The 18,379-nt window shown below is 44.7% G+C and overlaps 3 protein-coding genes across 4 annotated transcripts; 1 reads left to right on the forward strand and 2 right to left on the reverse strand.

Annotated features, from left to right (window-relative positions):
• Nucleotides 1-959: 959 nt before the first annotated feature.
• On the reverse strand, nucleotides 960-2,248 carry LOC120951817 (surfeit locus protein 6 homolog). The gene is made up of 4 exons (XM_040370761.2): nucleotides 2,005-2,248; nucleotides 1,520-1,909; nucleotides 1,283-1,437; nucleotides 960-1,200 (listed from the first exon to the last, which is right to left on the reverse strand). Exons 1-4 carry the CDS (start codon nucleotides 2,105-2,107, stop codon nucleotides 979-981), a joined length of 870 nt encoding a protein of 289 aa, XP_040226695.1. The 5' UTR covers nucleotides 2,108-2,248; the 3' UTR covers nucleotides 960-978.
• A 277-nt stretch (nucleotides 2,249-2,525) lies between these two features.
• On the forward strand, nucleotides 2,526-4,303 carry LOC120949851 (26S proteasome regulatory subunit 6B). The gene is made up of 4 exons (XM_040367417.2): nucleotides 2,526-2,659; nucleotides 2,770-2,853; nucleotides 2,944-3,494; nucleotides 3,596-4,303. Exons 1-4 carry the CDS (start codon nucleotides 2,627-2,629, stop codon nucleotides 4,164-4,166), a joined length of 1,239 nt encoding a protein of 412 aa, XP_040223351.1. The 5' UTR covers nucleotides 2,526-2,626; the 3' UTR covers nucleotides 4,167-4,303.
• An 86-nt stretch (nucleotides 4,304-4,389) lies between these two features.
• Nucleotides 4,390-16,387, reverse strand: LOC120949852 (uncharacterized). Of its 2 annotated transcripts, XM_040367418.2 has the most exons (5): nucleotides 15,596-16,387; nucleotides 13,892-14,362; nucleotides 13,594-13,773; nucleotides 6,172-6,287; nucleotides 4,390-6,079 (listed from the first exon to the last, which is right to left on the reverse strand). In XM_040367418.2, exons 2-5 carry the CDS (start codon nucleotides 14,235-14,237, stop codon nucleotides 6,011-6,013), a joined length of 711 nt encoding a protein of 236 aa, XP_040223352.2. In that variant the 5' UTR covers nucleotides 14,238-14,362; nucleotides 15,596-16,387; the 3' UTR covers nucleotides 4,390-6,010. The 2 variants fall into 2 exon arrangements, with proteins under 2 accessions (XP_040223352.2, XP_049461375.1); XM_049605418.1 differs by having other exon boundaries at nucleotides 13,892-16,387.
• Between the last annotated feature and the right edge of the window lie 1,992 nt (nucleotides 16,388-18,379).

Consider the following 18,379-nt stretch of genomic DNA (forward strand, 5'->3'; position numbering starts at 1 on the left):
AATATTTTTCATTCTCGTAATGCTTATGCACACTGCCGGCGACACTGGTAATCATCGAGAGGTCACGGCGCCACGACACCAGAAGGGTCAAGTACGTTTAGGGCGCCCAACCGACTGACTGGCTCGGCTGCAATGCATGCAAACTGTGCACTGTATGTGTATTTATCGTGACCTTTTTTTGTGGCATGCCCACCCGTTTGGACGTCTCGTGCACAATTTGGCCCCACGTCAGTGCCCCACACTGTTCCGGCGTGCCTGCGTCACCAGGTCTTGTCTGCACCTAGTATAAATAAACGCGGATCCTGAAACTAGCTCATCCTGTTTAAATATAAATAAGACAAACGGTGAAGTGAAGAGAACAAAAAAAAACAACCATAACACTCCCGTCACCTAAATATAAAGCATAGGCGCGTCGGAAAGGGTGGCGGCGCTGGTGGGGATGGTGTGGCCCGGACGTGTCTCAAGTACAAACTAGAAGGAGGGGATACGGCGATTAAAAGGCGTCGTGTCCTTTCGCCGGTTTGGCGCGACCTGTACGCCTACTCCAGTAGGTGCCTCTTTCGAGCACGCTCTTTAACCGGCTCACGCCACACACTCGTGGACAGCGGCCTATGACGTACGTTTCGTAAATGACGAACAAAACGAAACGGTAAGCAAATATTTTTAGAGTTCATTCAACTGGTGCGGAATGAAAAACGGAAACGGAATGGGTCGCAAATTTAGAGTGGAGCGGTGTTACGGAAGCTTCTCGTACAGTGGTTGTCGCTGTATCCATCATCATGTCACATCATTACCGTGTGTATGTGTGTGTCGCCCGACCACTCGTCCATACCCTTACCTTCCCTTAGTTTGTTATGATTATTATTGGCACGCACGCTCATTAGAGATGCGGAAATGGTGGAATAAGTGGATACCCTGCGTGGACGTTCGGAGAAGAACGCAATAGTTTACCGACAGAGTTCAATTGCGTATATATTTCTAGAATCCAGGAATTACTCGTCCCTTCTTGGCCATCTTCTTCAGCTTGGTGTTCTTTTTCTTCTGAGCGCGCTCCTTAATGTTGGCCGTACGCTCCTTCTGTCGCTGTTTCTGCTGGTGTTCGATCTTTTGTGCCCGTTCCTTCCACTGTTCCTTTGATTTCTTAATCTGCTTCTTGCGTTGGACCAGTTTCTTCGTGAGCAGTTCCGGATCGTCGCGGACCTGTGTCGAAGAGGAGAGAGTTACAGAGGCAAACATTAGTGGCACCATCATTTCTAACATATTCCAGCTGGACAAACATTACCTTCTGACCCGACGTTTTGGCCATTGCCTTCTCCCACGCCTGTTTCTTCTTAATTTCTGCATACTTTTCAATATCGCCCGATTCCTTCAGCTCCGCAAGCTGCTTCTTGTTATCCAGGACCTTCTTCAGCAGTTTTCTGGTGTCGGTTTCAATTCCTATGGGGGATAACATGAAAAAAACGGCAAACACATTACTAGGCCTGTTTGTCGAGGAAATGTCATGAATCAAAAAACATACCCTTCTTCTTTACATCGCTCTCATCAAGCTGCACCTTGGAGAACACAATTTTGCCCTCCGCGTTGAAAATTGGTCCCGCTTTCTTTTCCTGCTTCACGACCAGCGGCTTATGTTCGATCAGCTTGCTCCTTTCCTTTTCCTGCTTGATCGCCATCATGCTGATGTTTTTCAGCTTTTTCTTCATCTGTTTCTCCTTCTTCAGCTTCTTGCGCTCGACTTTGTGCGGGTCTGTGCTTGATTTGCGTCCCAAATGCTTTGATACGATTTTGTTTTGCTTCACTATGTTCTGGTGCGTCCTGTCCTCTTCGGTATCATCCGTCTTTTTCATGAGTGGTTTTTTCGGTTTCTCCACTGAGTCGAGCAAATATTCAGAGTCATCCTCATCTTCATCTGCAAAAAGAAACGTAGGATAGATGTTCGACTGCGTTAGTTTGATTCGTTGAAATGCATATTTGCAAAAAAGAAAATCCCCGGCCGATGCGTACCTTTCTTGGCTTCCGGTATGTTGAACAGCTCCATATAAAACTCCATTTCATCGTTTATCGCTTGCAGGCGGGTTTGCAGTTCGGTAGTCGCTTTCTTACCCATTTTGGATCTTTTTATGAGGGACGAAACTAGACACACACGTGAATTTATTTAATGATATAGATTCCCGGCACAATTCGTCCCAATTTCCGCGTGGTGCCGATCAAAACAAATAGCCCACAGTGGTGTAGTCGTGCATGGTACCGTTTTGACATGACGTTTAGTGATGGTCACCAGAAAACAATCCTCATCCGATCCGATCCGGGAACCTTTGTTCCGACATAAACCGAAAGCAAAACAAAACTATTTTATTGCAGAAATATGAGCCAAGTTGGTGACTTTTTTGTACGCCACAGCATACCAATAATATTTCATACAATTTATTGCCATAAAATAAATCATTCCACTTCATTCAAAAATGGGTATGCCGATGTTCTGTTATATTCACCTTGGCCGTCGCCGAACAAGGCAGCTGTCAAATTCTGTTGACGCTAGCTCATCCGTCAAAAATCATCCGAGTCATTGCAATATTTGTTGCCGTTGTCCGCTCTTTACTTGTTCAGTTTGCAAAAAATAGTGAAAATGATTGACGCCGAGATGGTTATTCCTGATAAGGTAAGTGCGAGGGTGTAGTTGCACCTGTGTGCTTTCTAGCGGCGGTCCGAGTTAAGCGTTAGTCAACGGAATTAAGCAACAGCGATTGGTTACCATTCCTACCCGCACAGGACGAGTCCGACACGCGAACAATGAAGGACGTTGTGAACCCGCTGGAAGAACCGCTGGAGGAGGATCTTTACATAAAATACAAGGTAGTACATTAGTATAAATGTCGCTGTGCGTAGATTACAGTTCACCGCCTTTGCTAAACCCACGTCCACCGATGCTCGTCCACCCCACAGAAGCTGCAAAAGATGCTCGAGTTCCTGGAGGTGCAGGAAGAGTACATCAAGGATGAGCAGCGCAACCTGAAGAAGGAGTACCTGCACGCGCAGGAAGAGGTGAAGCGCATCCAGTCGGTGCCACTCGTAATTGGCCAGTTCCTGGAGGCGGTCGATCAGAACACCGGTATCGTCGGTTCGACCACCGGGTCCAACTACTACGTGCGCATTCTGTCCACCATTGACCGGGAGCTGCTGAAGCCGTCGGCCAGTGTCGCCCTGCACAAGCACAGCAATGCGCTGGTGGACGTTCTGCCACCGGAGGCGGACAGCTCCATCTCGATGCTGAATGCGGACGAAAAGCCGGACGTGCAGTACTCGGACATTGGTGGCATGGACATGCAGAAGCAGGAAATCCGCGAAGCCGTCGAACTGCCGCTCACACACTTCGAGCTGTACAAGCAGATCGGTATTGACCCACCGCGCGGTGTACTGATGTACGGACCGCCCGGTTGCGGCAAGACAATGTTGGCGAAGGCGGTCGCTCACCACACAACAGCTGCCTTCATTCGGTACGTAAACAAGCGCCATGTTTCATGTTCAGCCGGACAGCTCAATGCAAATGTAATGTGTGTTTGTTTCCCCCCCCCCCCCCCCCCCCCCTTTTCAACAGTGTGGTCGGTTCCGAGTTCGTGCAGAAGTATCTCGGCGAAGGGCCGCGCATGGTGCGCGATGTGTTCCGCCTCGCGAAGGAAAACTCGCCCGCCATCATCTTCATCGACGAAATTGATGCGATCGCGACGAAGCGTTTCGATGCGCAGACCGGTGCCGATCGGGAGGTGCAGCGTATTCTGCTCGAGCTGCTCAACCAGATGGATGGGTTCGATCAGACGACGAACGTGAAGGTGATCATGGCCACTAACCGGGCCGATACGCTCGATCCGGCCCTGCTGCGTCCGGGTCGTCTCGATCGTAAGATTGAGTTCCCGCTGCCCGACCGCCGACAGAAGCGACTGATCTTCTCGACCATCACGGCGAAGATGAACCTGTCGGAGGATGTCGACCTGGAGGACTTTGTCGCCCGGCCGGACAAGATCTCGGGTGCGGACATTAACGCCATCTGCCAGGAGGCGGGTATGCACGCGGTGCGCGAAAACCGCTACATTGTGCTGGCGAAGGACTTCGAGAAGGGTTACAAGAACAACATCAAGAAGGATGAAACGGAGCACGAGTTCTACAAGTAGACACAGCAGAAGCGCAGGGAGTGGCGTGGCGGCATTGACGCTGGTGTATTCACGTTCGCTTTAAGGTTACACGACTGTACACGAATTCTGTGTGTGGGTTCGTCTCAATAAAATTAGCTACGATTTTGTCTGATAAACGTCGAGTTCTGGTTTGACTCGTTTGAAACATTTCGGACGTTACGGAAGTTGAAGCAATGGAAACACCTCCACATGGTAGCAACAATGCTCGGGGTATGTATGATATAGTATAGTATATATATAATTTTCCTTGTTGTTTAACATTGACAATCCACAGAGTTTGTTATTTGGCATTTTTGGAAATGAAACACACACACACACACACACATATACACATACATATACTCTCACAATTACTAAATGCTAAATGCTTTGAAACCGCGACAAACGGACCCGTCTCGATGGCTCGCCTCAAGCACACGAAGTGAAGAGAAGGCGAAGCCCTTTACGTTTGTTACATTTTGAATGTTAGAATCTCTTTGTTAATCTCCCTCTCCTGCATTTCAATTGTATATTCGCGCGCACGAAGTCTATTACCAACGTGCTTTGTTACACATCCCTTGTTCCGTGCTAAATTCGTCCCCCGTACACTGCAACAAGCACACCCCCGAACGAACGGGCAAGGAAACCGTTACTTGGGTAAGGATAAAAATTACATGCAGCGCGATGAAAGTTGTATATATCATATCATATCATATCATATCATTTCAACATCGGTATATAGGTATTGTATACATAGCTACTGCTCGTTTGCACGTGTATATAGTAATCGATTAATGGGATTATTTGTCCTCTTTTTTATGTACCTTTTTGGGGGGTTGCCAAACACCCGTTAGATCTAAAGTTTGCATTTATTTAAAAGTTTATTTCAACAAGATGCTTTGCTTAGCTACGCAGTTATATATTCATTCGATTATGACCCGTTATGTGTATGTGTTTTTGTTGCTTATTGCTCAATCTCATCTCATTGTATCAATCAACCGGTATTCGACCTAAACTGGTGTTGCGTTATGCTTAATGCTTATTCTCCCCCATCCAACCCGACATTATGGCTATATAATTAACAAGGTTTTAGCTTGGCCAACCCAATACCACACGAAAATTCCCATTATCTCTCTCTCTCTCTCCCTCCCTTTGTTGCTCAATTCCAAAACAGCTCGGTTGTATGAAATCTAGCCACATTTTTCCTAACTACCAGTCAGTTTGACGAAGGACAGAACCCACGTAAACAAAACAGTAAAACGCAGCCTGTGCCTTCACCCGACCTGAACGCGATGCTGCGGCTGGGAAGCTGTTCAGATTTCATAGTCACTTATTGTCTGTGCGTGGGTCAGGGTGGTCCAGAGCGGTGCCCGGATACCTTCGCACACCTCCTTCTGCCGCTGCACCCGGGGTGCCTTCTTGCGCGACCCATATCTAGCCGGTGGTTTGCTGTCCTTGGCCGTAGCCGCCTTGGCCGATGTCGTCGTCGTTTCGTCAAAGCTGGTGGTACTGATACGTCCATCGCGTGCTGCAATCCTTCCTTCCCGTGGCGATCGTGCCGATGCCGGGCTGAGGACGCCGCTACTGCACGCTGCGTGCGTTCGGCCCAGCCCGGTCAGATTCGTTTCGCTGTGCGAAACGGCCAACCGTTTGTGTTTGGTGTTGCGAAACCGTTTCCGCTTGCCGCGGACCAGCTCGAGCACCGTATCGTCCCGATCTTTGCCGTACGCACCGTAGGCGGCGGTCGCGATCGTGCCGGTGATCGTGTTGGTACGGATCGGCAGGAGCGGTCCGGTCAGCTCCGTTGGGCTCGGTGCCCTCGAACCGACCGGACTCTCCGAATGCTAGCACTGCTCGTTGTCCGTGTCGGAGGGTGGATCGGTCAGCAGCATGTGGGCGGCGGGCGAATCGAGCTGAATCGAGCAAAGGCAATGTAGTAGAAAGGGAGAAAGGGAGGAAGATTTCTTCGAGGATGGAGCAAAACAGCACCAAACATCAACCTTACCTGGCTGCTGCCATGCGTATCACTCTTCTCCTCATACACCGTATCCAGATCGAGGGAAGGGTATCCGCGGCTCAGGCTCTCCCTCGACTGCAGCAGAATCGAACGCTGATTGCCGACTGTTGGAGGAATAAGCAAAAAAAGAAGGAAGGTAAAACATATTTGCATTAGTTATGGAGCAACAAAAAAGAGCAAGATGGTTCTTTCTTCAATCACCCGTAGTACAGATGTGTTCTGGTCGTTTGAATCTCTGCGATCGCTCCAACGATGGAGGCAAAGGACGCGAATGAAGGCAACTGCCGAATGCATGTCAATACACACACACGCGAACAAAAAAATCCAATCTCTATTACTCTTTTCCTTACGAAAAGGATGTTTTCGTACCAGTGCGACGTTGTATGATGCATTCCGAACAGGCAGGGGCGGCAGATGGTTCTTTGTTCCCATTCATTCGACATGTCTTCCTGAAGTTAGTTAAACCCGACAATGCGGAGCGTTCTGGGAATGCGGGCCAAGCGAAATTGCTCCACTCCCGGACCAGACAAGCTCCACAGCGTTCTCAGAAATAGGCAGCAGCCCACCATGAATGGGTACACCGTAATAAATGCTGCTGCTGCTGGCGACGTTTTGTACTAAATGCTTCAGATTGGGCTTGCGAGCCCGGAAGATGGGTTCGTTCGTCGTCCGTGGTTGAATTGAATTTCGCAAAAAGGACGCCTGGTTTCCATCGTGCACCATCATCCTTGCGGCAAGCTAATTTGAGCTTTATTCCACGAAAGGCGCTTTGAATACGAATTTAATTTAATTAGATGTGCCTTTGCATAGGTGTTCGGGGGCTCCGTGTGAATACAGCGAGTTACATGGGAGAATGAGTATTTGAAGCGGCAAAGAGGTTGGGTCATGCTCTAAAACAGAGTGTCTTCAGGCTGTATTTTACTTAGAGATTCTGGCTAACATTTATTTACAACATTTGTTACCCATATATTGGTTAGGGTTGAAATTCTTCTTCTTTGGCACAACAACCGTTGTCGGCCAAGGCCTGACTGTACCCACTAGTGAAGTGAGTTTGGCTTTCAGTGACTTATTTTTACCATAGCATGATAGTCAAGTCCTACGTAAAGGGGACACTGTCCATTCGGGGCTTGAACCCATGACGAGCATGTTGTTAAAGTCGTATGAGTTGCTGACTGTACCACGAGACCGGTCTAGGAAGGGTTGAAATACTTTAAATATAAGTAAATAATCATAAAACATGACACCCAACACATGTCAATAAATATTAAACAAAAATAGTGAAACGTGTTAAACAAATCACGAAAAATTCTTAAATGTAAAAAAGAAGGAAAACAAAGAAAATATTGTGGGCCAAAAATAACAATGCTAATCACCCAAAAATATTTAAATGTAAACGCTGAAACAAATATTTGACAACAACAATAGAAAAGTCAAAAATAAAAGGAAACATTAATCGATGTGTGAGAAAAAACATGTTCAGGACATAGGACTGGCAAATAGCAAAACACGAAAAACAACAGGCAATTTTTCTTTAATAAAATAACGATGCTTGGTTCTTCTAAACGGCGCTCTAAATTAATACTTAAAGAGTAATAAATAATAATAATAATAATAATAATAATAATAATAATAATAATAATAATAATAATAATATTCATCATAAAAATAATAATAAAAATAACAATAATAAAAATAATAATAATAATAAAAATAATAATAATAATAATAATAATAATAATAATAATAATAATAATAATAATAATAATAATAATAATAATAATAATAATAATAATAATAATAAAAATAATAATAATAGTAATAATAATAATAATAATAATAATAATAAAAATAACAATAATAATTATAATAATTATAATAATAATAATAATAAAAATAATAATAAAAAAATAATAATAATAATAATAAAAATAATAATAATTATTATAATAATTATAATAATAATAATAATAAAAATAATAATAATAATTAAAAAATAATAATAATAATAATTATAATAACAATAATAATAATAATAATAATAATAATAATAATAATAATAATAATAATAATAATAATAATAATAAAAGTTGCAGAAGATTAAATCTAATAAAAGAAGAAATTAGCTTCTTCATAAGAGCGTAATTCGTTGGGCAAAACTTAAGATTAGCCCAGCTTGTGCATTTTTGTAATATTAAACAATAACTATTTTATTGACTTGGTCACTTTGTATCAATAAGTGAAAAAATGTTTGTAAAAAATGTTAACACTTTTCCAGGTGTTCTTAACATGGCATAAGTTCAGGCGCTTATCAAAACTATACCGTTATTCTTTTTTTAAATACGTCCAATATTTCTACCAAAAGTAAATATGCCCCCAAAAGTTAGTTTCAAACCTTATGTCTACATGAATAATACATGGAAAAATACTGAAACAGATTTGTATGTATATCAATCTTTTGCTTACTGCAGCACTAGCTCCCACACAATACGCTTCATTATCAGTGACCGAAACGCCCCCGAACACCGATCCTCTGCTGATGCGCTCAATTGAAATGAACGATGATTCTGCTTTTCCAGGGATACGTCTTGATTGAAGCAAGAATTAAATCGCTAGAAATAGAGCGAAATTTTCTAGCGGCGAGAGTGAAGGAAGCACCGAGACCACTGAGACGCCCTATACAATCTACCATCGACTTAGTTACCATTTGGTAATAATGAATCGAATCGCATCGAAACGGTGGCGGTTAGCATTGCCTCCCAACTCCATCAAACCCAAACAAACAAGCAAACGAACACGCACCACACTCAATTATTTTGCATCATAATCCTCCACCATTTACGGGATGGAAACAACAGAAAAGGCAACAACAAACTAGTGCCAAAGTAAGCATTAGCGTCGATCCGACGATCACGACTTCTTAGGGGTCAGCCTTCGGGCCAAACCTAAAGGGACAGCAAAATGAAACCGTTTAGCGCGTTCGCCGCGCTTCCCGCAGAAGGCAAAGACGGCAAAACACAATAAAAACCAGAGCACAACATTCTTGCGCCTGTCGCTTGCACAATCCTCATGCTGGTGGATTATGATGCTGGGAATGTTTGCCAACTTTATAATGGCCGGGAGGTGCAGGAGTCGTACTAACCTCGCTCGAAGATAGAGAACTCCATAGGGCGTGTGCCTGGGGATGGGTTTGACGAACCTCCCACCTCCCAACGGGCACGATCTAAATGGGAATAATTGCCACTTCGTTAGGTAGTCTCCCACTCGGTCGGAATTGCACGGAAAAACAGCACCGAACCGAACTAAATTCCCTTTTTTTGCGTTGCTTTGTCTCGTTAAGCGAACCACCCAACCACACCACATCAAACACCAGGCGCCAGGATGCCACACGCCCGGAGAGGCCATGAAGTTGTAGAACACCGAAAGGCCGATGTAATGCTGCGTTACGCGAACGAATCAATTATTTATTTATACACACTCGTTTATTTATTTATTTGCGCATTCATTACGCGCAAACGGTGGCGCGTGGCGAGTTCCACGCGAGCGTTGCTGCAACCGCAACCAAAGCTGCGAGCTGAGAGTGTGGCAGTGGCATAGTTGGCCGTCTGACAATGTTATCCTGGTCGCCATTCGGAGGTCGGTGGCGAAGTGGTGCCAGCTAATCAGATCACCATTATGGTGCGGATGGTTCCGCACAGTCTTTCGCTCCCGACAATCAGAAGCTCATTAATGTCGGCCACGTGGTGGATCCACGCGTCAACTGTGTGTGTGTGTGTGAGAGAGAGTGTGTGTGTGTGTGTGGTTGTGTGTGTGTTGCAGCTGTGCGTGAGATGAATTTGAATCAACGTTTGAAGTTGTGTACACATGCGGAGGGCTTAACGATAGTGTGAGTTGTGCGATAAGAATTTAAAGAAAGGATGATGCGCACAAACGACGAATAAAGTTCACATCGTTTTATAGTTTATCTAGGACGGAGCATCACTGTGAATCCATCCTAATGGACTTTGTTTTATCTGGCTTTAAAAGAGCTTTAAGGTTTAAGGCCATTGATACAAATCTCACACACGAAACTGGTACTCCTGTTAACCCTTAACGTATCGTTTGCATGGACACAGCTAAACATAAATCTTTCCCAGTACACCCACCGGGCAGGGATTTCCCCCCAAACCCACCAGGCCGACCCAATCCGCTACCGCAACCGACGAAAACTTCTAACGAACGCTTTACCTACCCCTTTGAAGGCGTATCAGATTCTTCCGCCAAGCGAGTCCGGTTTGTTTTGGCTTTCAATCAAACAGTGGCAAATAGTGTACCGTTTACTCCGGCTCCGGTTCGATCGCGTTTCTGGTGGGCGCGGAAACTTTAGATCGATTGCAAACTGGTAAAGTTTTTTTTTCCCCCGTCCAACTTTTGCCACCCCATGTTACTGGCGGGGAGCTTTGTTCGCTGAATGGCAAGCTTTTAATTAGTTTCAAGTAACCCATTAAAAGGTAAACTATTACTATGCTCGTTTTTTTTGTCTCCCCCTTGCGAAGAAGTGTTGGGAGAGTTGAACGTTGTTTAATGGTTGAAACTAGTTGAGTAATTATAGCGTGCGGCAGGAACCGTAATATCCGTATCGATCCTGTTTCTCCGATGAAGCTTTGAAAGTTTTCCAATTCAATTTTGCCAAAGACAAATATAGAGACAGTGCATTGCAAAGCAGCTTTCCATTCCCTGGCTGGCAGCATGCCCACGACTACCGTCCACAAATGCTAAAATGTGGATAGTTTCAGTATTGAATTTTGTTTGCGTAATGTGGTGGTTCATTTGGCCGGAGCTGTAGCCATTTTCTTAGAAGTAGGATCTATATGCATACGGTGGGTTGTTTGCAAACGTTACCAACATCATTCCTCTCTAAGGTCGTGTTTCATTCAGGGGGAATGGAGAAATTATTTATCCGAACCTGGGCTTTATTATTTAGCCTTTGATCCGCTGTGGTGCAGGGTCTGGGTGAGTTTAGAGTCTGAGGTTTGTTATTTCCATTCCACTAATGGAGCGGTTCGGGATCTCCTAATGAAGAACCTTAGGCCCAATAAATAACATTCCTTTTTATGGGTTGTATACTGCGGGTTCAGGGCATTTTTTCACGGATACAAACGTAATACTCATTACCTATTATTTCAAGCCTTTTTATACGATACCACACTTAAAGAATGACTAGTTTTATAAGAATATTGCAAAACAGAAAAAAATCTTGAAATATGAAGTCGACTAGTCATCTTCCTAAAGCCTTTGAAATAATAAATATATAATTTCTGAAAGACCAACAATGATGACCGGACAAATAGCATTATGAGGTCTAATTGTATCGTTATATTGTGTCATATTGTCCAATATGTTTACTAAAGTAGTCGAATAAATCAATCCTTGTTTGTTCAGATGATTGTTGGCTCTGTCTGGCATATAACCAGCGTGTCTATCAAATAGACTACTAGGAACATACAATAATTACGAACTTTTTATTGTTTTTAAAAAAATATGTAAAAATGTATACAATAGTGTTGTTGATTCCAGAACGTTTTGTTCGATTATACGGGGTTTCCCACGATTTATTGGTCAGTTCCCATGATTTTTTGGTGCGTTCTAACGATTATTTTATCGTATCCCATAGATTTTTAGTTCGTTCCCATAATTTATAGGTATTTTTCTATAAGTTATCAATACAATTGGACCAAAAAATTCTGGGAAACGGAAAAAATCGTGGGAACGCACCAAAAAAAAATATGGGAACCCACCAAAAATTGAACCAATAAATCGTGGGCAACCCTGTATATCGAACTGTCGCTTCTTTCACATCACTATGGTCTGTACTTCCATATTATATATATTGTAATAACACTACAATTACAAAGAATCAAAATACTTAAGCTTAAATAAAGTGTCCCAGGCAAGACAAATGGCTTACCATTCCTAAAGAGTTGCAAGATAATTCAATAACACAACACTTAAACACACCCAATCAAACAGTTCATGAAAAATGATAACGATTCCGGTGATTCCGAACCCAAACTCAATCCGTTGCAAATTCACGTTTCCCCTTTTCCCTCGCGTAAACATGCCAGTGCGAAACATAGCCATCGTTCCACCCACCAGAAACATCGTTCCAAACACCAATACTACCACCCGGGGGCCACGACGATTTGGTGCTCGTTATAGAGCGCGTCGCTTATTAATCTAAATAAAGGATCCTTTGCGCTAGATAATAAATCTCAATAAACCTTATTCAGCGCGCGCACACAGACACCGCCTCCGAAACTGACACACACATTGGCGGCAAGCGTGCAGTATCCTTCCAGTCTTTCACGCTGCACAGATCTTCCGCAACGGATGAATTGTCCTCCATTAGATGTGATTCATGTGCTAGCGCTTTCCACCGTTTTCCACACCGGATCGCATCCCCCCATCGCCTCGCACGCTAACGATTTTCGCGACTGTGCAACTCCCTTTAAAGACCCGGCAACCGCAGTCCGCAGGGAATTGTTAGTCTATCGCCGAAGGGGACGGAGATTTTGTCCAACAAACTTACTCCCGCGGACATTGCGAGCCTCAAACTTTATTTACATCACTTTGCCTAATTACTCCCACAGCTCCTTTGCCTCTAAACAGCTTGCACCACCCTTAGACATCGGACAAGCACGGCGACGGCTGATTGATGCACAGGCAATGTGGCATTCATAGTAGGCGACCAATAGAACCTCCCCCACGCGGGCGCCAACTTTGCGCAATTGTTGTAACACGCCGTACACGCCGCGATGAAATAATTGAATCAATTTTGTTGACGCGCCCGAAAAAGTTTTCCATCAACAGCACAGCCAGCAAGTTTGGTTTGTGGACAATGTTAATTAATTGAACTATTCCCCGGCCGGCTGCTGCAAAGTGCGCGCGGCACTGTGAAGAGACTCCTCTGCCCGCATTCCAACGGAAACGAAGAGTGGAAACATACTTTTGTGAAATGCTTTCGCAAATTTCACGAAAACCATCTACCCGAAATTCTTTGCTGCCCTCATACACCATGCCAGGCAGCGTTTCGTCGTGTTGCAGTAGCAGGGCCTACTGAGGGAAACCTGGAATGATGCTCTCACTCTCTCTCTCAGTCTTTCACTCTACGCTACTTTGAGTTGTTTCGTTCCATTGTACTATCTTGTCACTACGGCGTTCCTTTGTACGGCGTTCGTCTGCAGCTTCACGATGAAGCGCTGTGCGTCCCGCACGCCTCAAGGCACACACGAACATACAACGATTTTGAGACAAAGTTGATGTTCTCCTCCAAAAGAAACTATCCAAATTCTCCGGAAAGAAAAAAAAGCCAGTTACCACTTCCCACACTTTCCCGGGGGGAAAACGGCGGCGAACCGCTGGCACAATACTTACGGTGGTGCGAATTGAAGCGAACGAGCGTAATGGTGTTTGCCTTGAGATCGAAATTTCGCCGCCGGTCACGTTCGCGGGCAATCTTGGCACGGCGCCGCAGGCAGCAGATGACGAGCAGGGCAAAGATGGGGAAGCCAACGATGCAGGACAGGATCGGCACGACAATCGTCTCCGGCGACACTGTAAAGAATGGCGGGTTCAGGGCGGGTTTTTTTCTTGTTTTAATTTAAATCCAACCAAGTAAAGTAAAAAACTAGTACCACAACGTACATTGGAGCACGAGACACCTGTCACTCACCTGTTGGATAGATTAATATGTCAACCTTTCGGGCGGGCTGTTCGGTGGGTGTGGTGGACGTTGCGACCGTACCGTTCGGCGCTCTCGGTGGCACGAGGGCCGACGCTAGCGTGCCACTGCTACTATTACCGTGCGCCATCGAGCCAGTTACGTGTGCGTACGATCGAGCCTCGGTCGGCCTACTGACGGTCGCGTTGCTGGGTACGGTTTTGCCGAGTACGGTACCATTGATGGCTTCATTCCACGGCGCTGTAATGATGTCCTTTGTCCTGCTGCTGCTGCTGCTGCGCTGTAATCGTTCGCTGGAGGCAGTCGCTTCTATAGCACCATCTAATTGCAATAACATTGTAACAACAGGCTCACGTTTACCACGAAAACACGGCTCGCACACGTTTCGTCGTTCGTTCGACAGTGCTCCGCTCCCGGGAGGCGCTTGCTAGCAGACGCTTGCTGCCTACACTCATTTAGCTTCTGTTGGGGCGGATGGGGCGGATGTCACAGCCGGGAACGGTGGGGATGAAAATACGTAAACGTGCTTCAATTGATTGCGTCCCGTCGAGTGGGGCAGGTTAGAACAAACAACAAAAGCACAAAAGACAGGAGAGGAGAACTCCTCCATCGACCGTTTACAGAACACCGACCATCAGCAGCACCGGGGTAAATAAATAGAATCGGTTCACTTTCGCTTTTAGCACAAAACCAATTTAGCTTGGATGGGGCCCTCCTTCGGGGCCGAGTAGAATCGAACGAAATCGAGTCTTTGTTGTGGTGGAGACAGGATGGGAAGATGGAAAGGCGCACGAATTGTTTTCCGTAGATAAGTTTTATTGCCTTTTTTCACCTCTTCCGGTAAACTCTTCTTTTGTGCTGTTTTTCCCCACCCGTTTTCTACCAACACCCATCCACCAGACACGGAAAGGATCGCTTCCCTTTGTGTGACCGATCTGATAAACCTTCTTCACGTTCCATTTGCCAAATCAATCAATTTCGTGTGCCGTGCCGCACAAACACTACGCAAACACTCACACGCGGCGCCCCGTTTCCAACGTTACATGAAACTTACGTTGCCGCACATACACACTCTTCACGCAAGCAAGATCAAGTGAGCCAATCCCAGTGAACACAGGCACCATACCACGTGGGCTGCACTCTCGCTCTGTGTGTGTGTTTGTGGACGATATTTTCGATTAGCTCGAGCTTTTTGGTTGTTTGGTTTGTTTGTTAGGTTTTGTTTCTTTTGTTTTTTTTTTTGTTCGATCGAAGCATTAGCTGGTTTTGTTGATTTATCCGCAAATTGCATGCAATCGTCGCATGTACACCACGCCACTCGCCTCAAACGAACCTTCACGACCCTCTTACACAGCACTCATTACACCCCGCACAAAGCGACACAATTAACTGACGAGACAGATTCATTCAGCCGAAGCTGCCCATCCCAAACTGGGGTATAAACACGCGCGCGTGTGTGTGTGTTTGCGGTCCGAAAGGTAACTTACACGCCGACGACGGTGCACGAGCGACTGGGCTGCTCCATCGCTTCATGCGGCGTCGCGTATCACACTTTTACAGCAAACACTTTAATATTCACCATGCATCCTACCTTCTCCCATCTCGCTTCTTTGTACGTGTGTGTGTGTGTGTGTGTTTGTGTACGTGGGTTTAAGTGGGAAAGGTGAAATGGTAGTTAAACGAAGCTAAACGTACCGCACGGACAATCACATGTGTGGTCTGGTGATGATTGCGCGACGCCTACAGCGAACCGAAAGGGAAGCAAAGTTATATCATTGTGCTGGCTGATGTAAGCTGAGAAGCAGGTTTAATTACACAAGCAACACGGATAGCACATTTGTGTGAAAATAGGGAGGCACCGTGGTTGACGATAGTTTTAGGGTGTTGTTTTGTTGAATAAAAATAATTCACTGTTGTTGTTATCGTTTGTACTTTTTGTAAACTAAGCGGGAGCGGATAGGAAAGAGAACCGAATCACTAGCGACCACGCGAGTAACTGCAAGCCAACACCAAACAGCAGCAGCAGCAGCAGCAGCAGTAGCGGCAGCCGTGCCGCGCTTCGGCCCTTTCCTTCCACGATCGGTACAGCTGGTCGCGGAAACGCAAACAACGAGCCGTTCTTCGGACTTCGGGGAACTCCCCTTTCCCCCCACATGCCACTCAACCACCGGGTGCCACCGAATGAAAATCGATTGTGAAACACACGCGCTGGAAAACGCGAAAATCGGTCCACAGTTGAACCAATGCGTGTAAGCAAAGGAAAGCGTGCGAGCGAGAGAGCGAAACAGGAGAGTGCGAACGAGTGTGAAAAGGAGCGCAAATGATACACGCACCCTTCTTCCTTTCTGTGGCCGGGCTACTTCGACGACGACGACGACGACGACGACAACAACTGGTGCGCGACAGCCAGTTAGTAAATGCTACTTCGGTCTGACTTCTGGCTGACCGTAGTTTTCGGTTGCCCTTCCTGTTGTGGGAGGAAGGATGTGGTGGTGGAAATTTCCGAAATGGAAGATAGGAACACATCAACAGCGAAACTGAGACCGCAACTTCAAAGTGTGAAACAGAGAGATAAAAAAAGAACGAACGAGCGAGAGAGAGAGAGTGAAAATGGGAAAATGAAAGGAAGGGTGAGAGCGAGAGAGGATTTGTTACATTTCGGAATGTTTTGTAGCGAAGCTGGATTGCTCCCCCCCTCCCCTCACCCCTCTCTCAAGGACCAACACCATCCTCCCTTTGGTCCTTTCTATTCCCCCCGGGGAGCGCATCATCGCTGTGCTTCCTGTTCTCGCCTCGGTCGCTGGTCGAGCGTTTCAGCGTTCGGATGCGTTCCGATCTTGGCCTGACGCAAAACCACTCCCTCGTTATTGAGGTGGCATCGCATGCACAGTGCGGCACGGGTTTTCGGCGCAAAGTTGATGAGCATGGGTTTCATCGGTTAAAGCACAATCAACTTAACGATCTCTCAAGAGACATCAAGCAATGAAAAATATATTTAAATATTTGAAATCATTAGAATCTCGTAGACTAAACCTTCTCGTCATTTTGCTGCCAAGACTGTACATTATTACTAAAATCTACTACGGCCTAACTTTGATATTACTACTAAAAATTGTCAATATACAGTACACATTAGCTTATCTTCACTTGATTGAGTGTGAATTATCTAATGACATTTTGCTTTTTTTTTAAATCTGTGTCCTTTCGGTTGATAATTTGATTGTTAAGCTTAATGTATTTTCACAAATTTAAGTATAATTATATCATCTTGAACACATTTTTGCTAGTCATTAAATTTTCAGTACATTTTTGCCCCTCTTTTTGTTGAACTTCTGAAATCTGTGTCCCTCTTATTTGTATGTATGGTGTTGCTACGGTTATTGAATGATGAATACTCCAACCGGCAATCGTGTTTGCTATAACCGTGCGGCTACACGAGTTGAAATATACAGCGAAATGAGCTATTTGACAGGAGAAATATCTGTCAGATACAGCTAAAGTGTTAGTCTGATATATGGGAAACAATTATTGAATCCGTTCAGTCAGCAAGCAAGGAGCAGTGTACCAATCGAACCCAATACGGTATCATACTTAAAGTAAGGAACTTATCAGAGTGCCCTTGAATACATCATTTTGTTTCATTCAACAGACCACCGATTGTTCTCAAATATCGTGTAAAATTGTGAAAACTTGGGTTAGACTTGTATGGAAAAAAGTGTACGGAACAATCATCAAAACACTCAGTTTGTTATGGATCTAACTGTCAAACCAGGTTTTCTTCCTATTTTCGTTTTTAGACGTCAAATTGCACTGGATAAGCCCACCTGATATATCAAAGTCTATATAAAACAGAGGTCGAGTCGTCCAGAACATTTGATCAAAAAGCGTGGGAAAGTTTTGACAGCTGGATGAAAAAGCTTCAATAGTTTCATCGTAGCATACATTGAGGTTTTAGTTGTTGTGCCTGCAGTTGTCTGAAAGCATTTTCGGCCATTTTTACATCATTTGTTTGTAATATTGTACTTTAAAAAGTTGAGGGATATCAAGAAAAGATAGAATTATAGTGAAATTATCAATTACAACAAGATCAGTGCCCGAAATTACGATGAAATCTTGTGCAGCTCAAGAGGGTCAAAGCTAAGAGGCCAGATTTCTGATTGTGGTCATTTTTAAGTGATGAATTACTGAAAAAAACTACTCCATGCCACGTTCATGAGAAAGAAATGTATAGTTAAACTAAGTTTTGAGCACAAAATGCACAATTAGCCCTAAAAAGTGTATGGTTGTTTGGAATCGTTTGTGAACGCTTTTTCATCTAACTGTCAAAAATAAGCTTTCAAAATGGTGGACCAAAATCGAGCTGTGCATCGACCTCTGTATTATATGGACTTTGTGATATATCAACGCACTTTGATGCAAAATGATAATAATGAAAAATAAATATTGGCACATGGCACATTCTCTAGCTTGAACAACTTA

This window comes from Anopheles coluzzii, chromosome 2 (assembly GCF_943734685.1).
Source record: "Anopheles coluzzii chromosome 2, AcolN3, whole genome shotgun sequence".
NCBI lineage: Eukaryota > Metazoa > Arthropoda > Insecta > Diptera > Culicidae > Anopheles > Anopheles coluzzii.

What these genes read in the sequence shown, in the direction of transcription:
- LOC120951817 (XM_040370761.2), bottom strand. Translation starts at nt 2,107, where the DNA reads ATGGGTAAGAAAGCGACTACCGAACTGCAAACCCGCCTGCAAGCGATA. An exon ending in CATACCGGAAGCCAAGAAAG is followed by an intron (nt 1,910 to 2,004) that starts GTACGCATCGGC and finishes TTCTTTTTGCAG; the next exon opens with ATGAAGATGAGGATGACTCT. An exon ending in GAGCGATGTAAAGAAGAAGG is followed by an intron (nt 1,438 to 1,519) that starts GTATGTTTTTTG and finishes TATCCCCCATAG; the next exon opens with GAATTGAAACCGACACCAGA.
- LOC120949851 (XM_040367417.2), top strand. Translation starts at nt 2,627, where the DNA reads ATGATTGACGCCGAGATGGTTATTCCTGATAAG. An exon ending in ATCTTTACATAAAATACAAG is followed by an intron (nt 2,854 to 2,943) that starts GTAGTACATTAG and finishes TCCACCCCACAG; the next exon opens with AAGCTGCAAAAGATGCTCGA. An exon ending in ACAACAGCTGCCTTCATTCG is followed by an intron (nt 3,495 to 3,595) that starts GTACGTAAACAA and finishes CCTTTTCAACAG; the next exon opens with TGTGGTCGGTTCCGAGTTCG.
- LOC120949852 (XM_040367418.2), bottom strand. Translation starts at nt 14,237, where the DNA reads ATGTTATTGCAATTAGATGGTGCTATAGAAGCGACTGCCTCCAGCGAA. An exon ending in CATATTAATCTATCCAACAG is followed by an intron (nt 13,774 to 13,891) that starts GTGAGTGACAGG and finishes CATTCTTTACAG; the next exon opens with TGTCGCCGGAGACGATTGTC. An exon ending in TCGCTTCAATTCGCACCACC is followed by an intron (nt 6,288 to 13,593) that starts GTAAGTATTGTG and finishes TTCCTCCAACAG; the next exon opens with TCGGCAATCAGCGTTCGATT.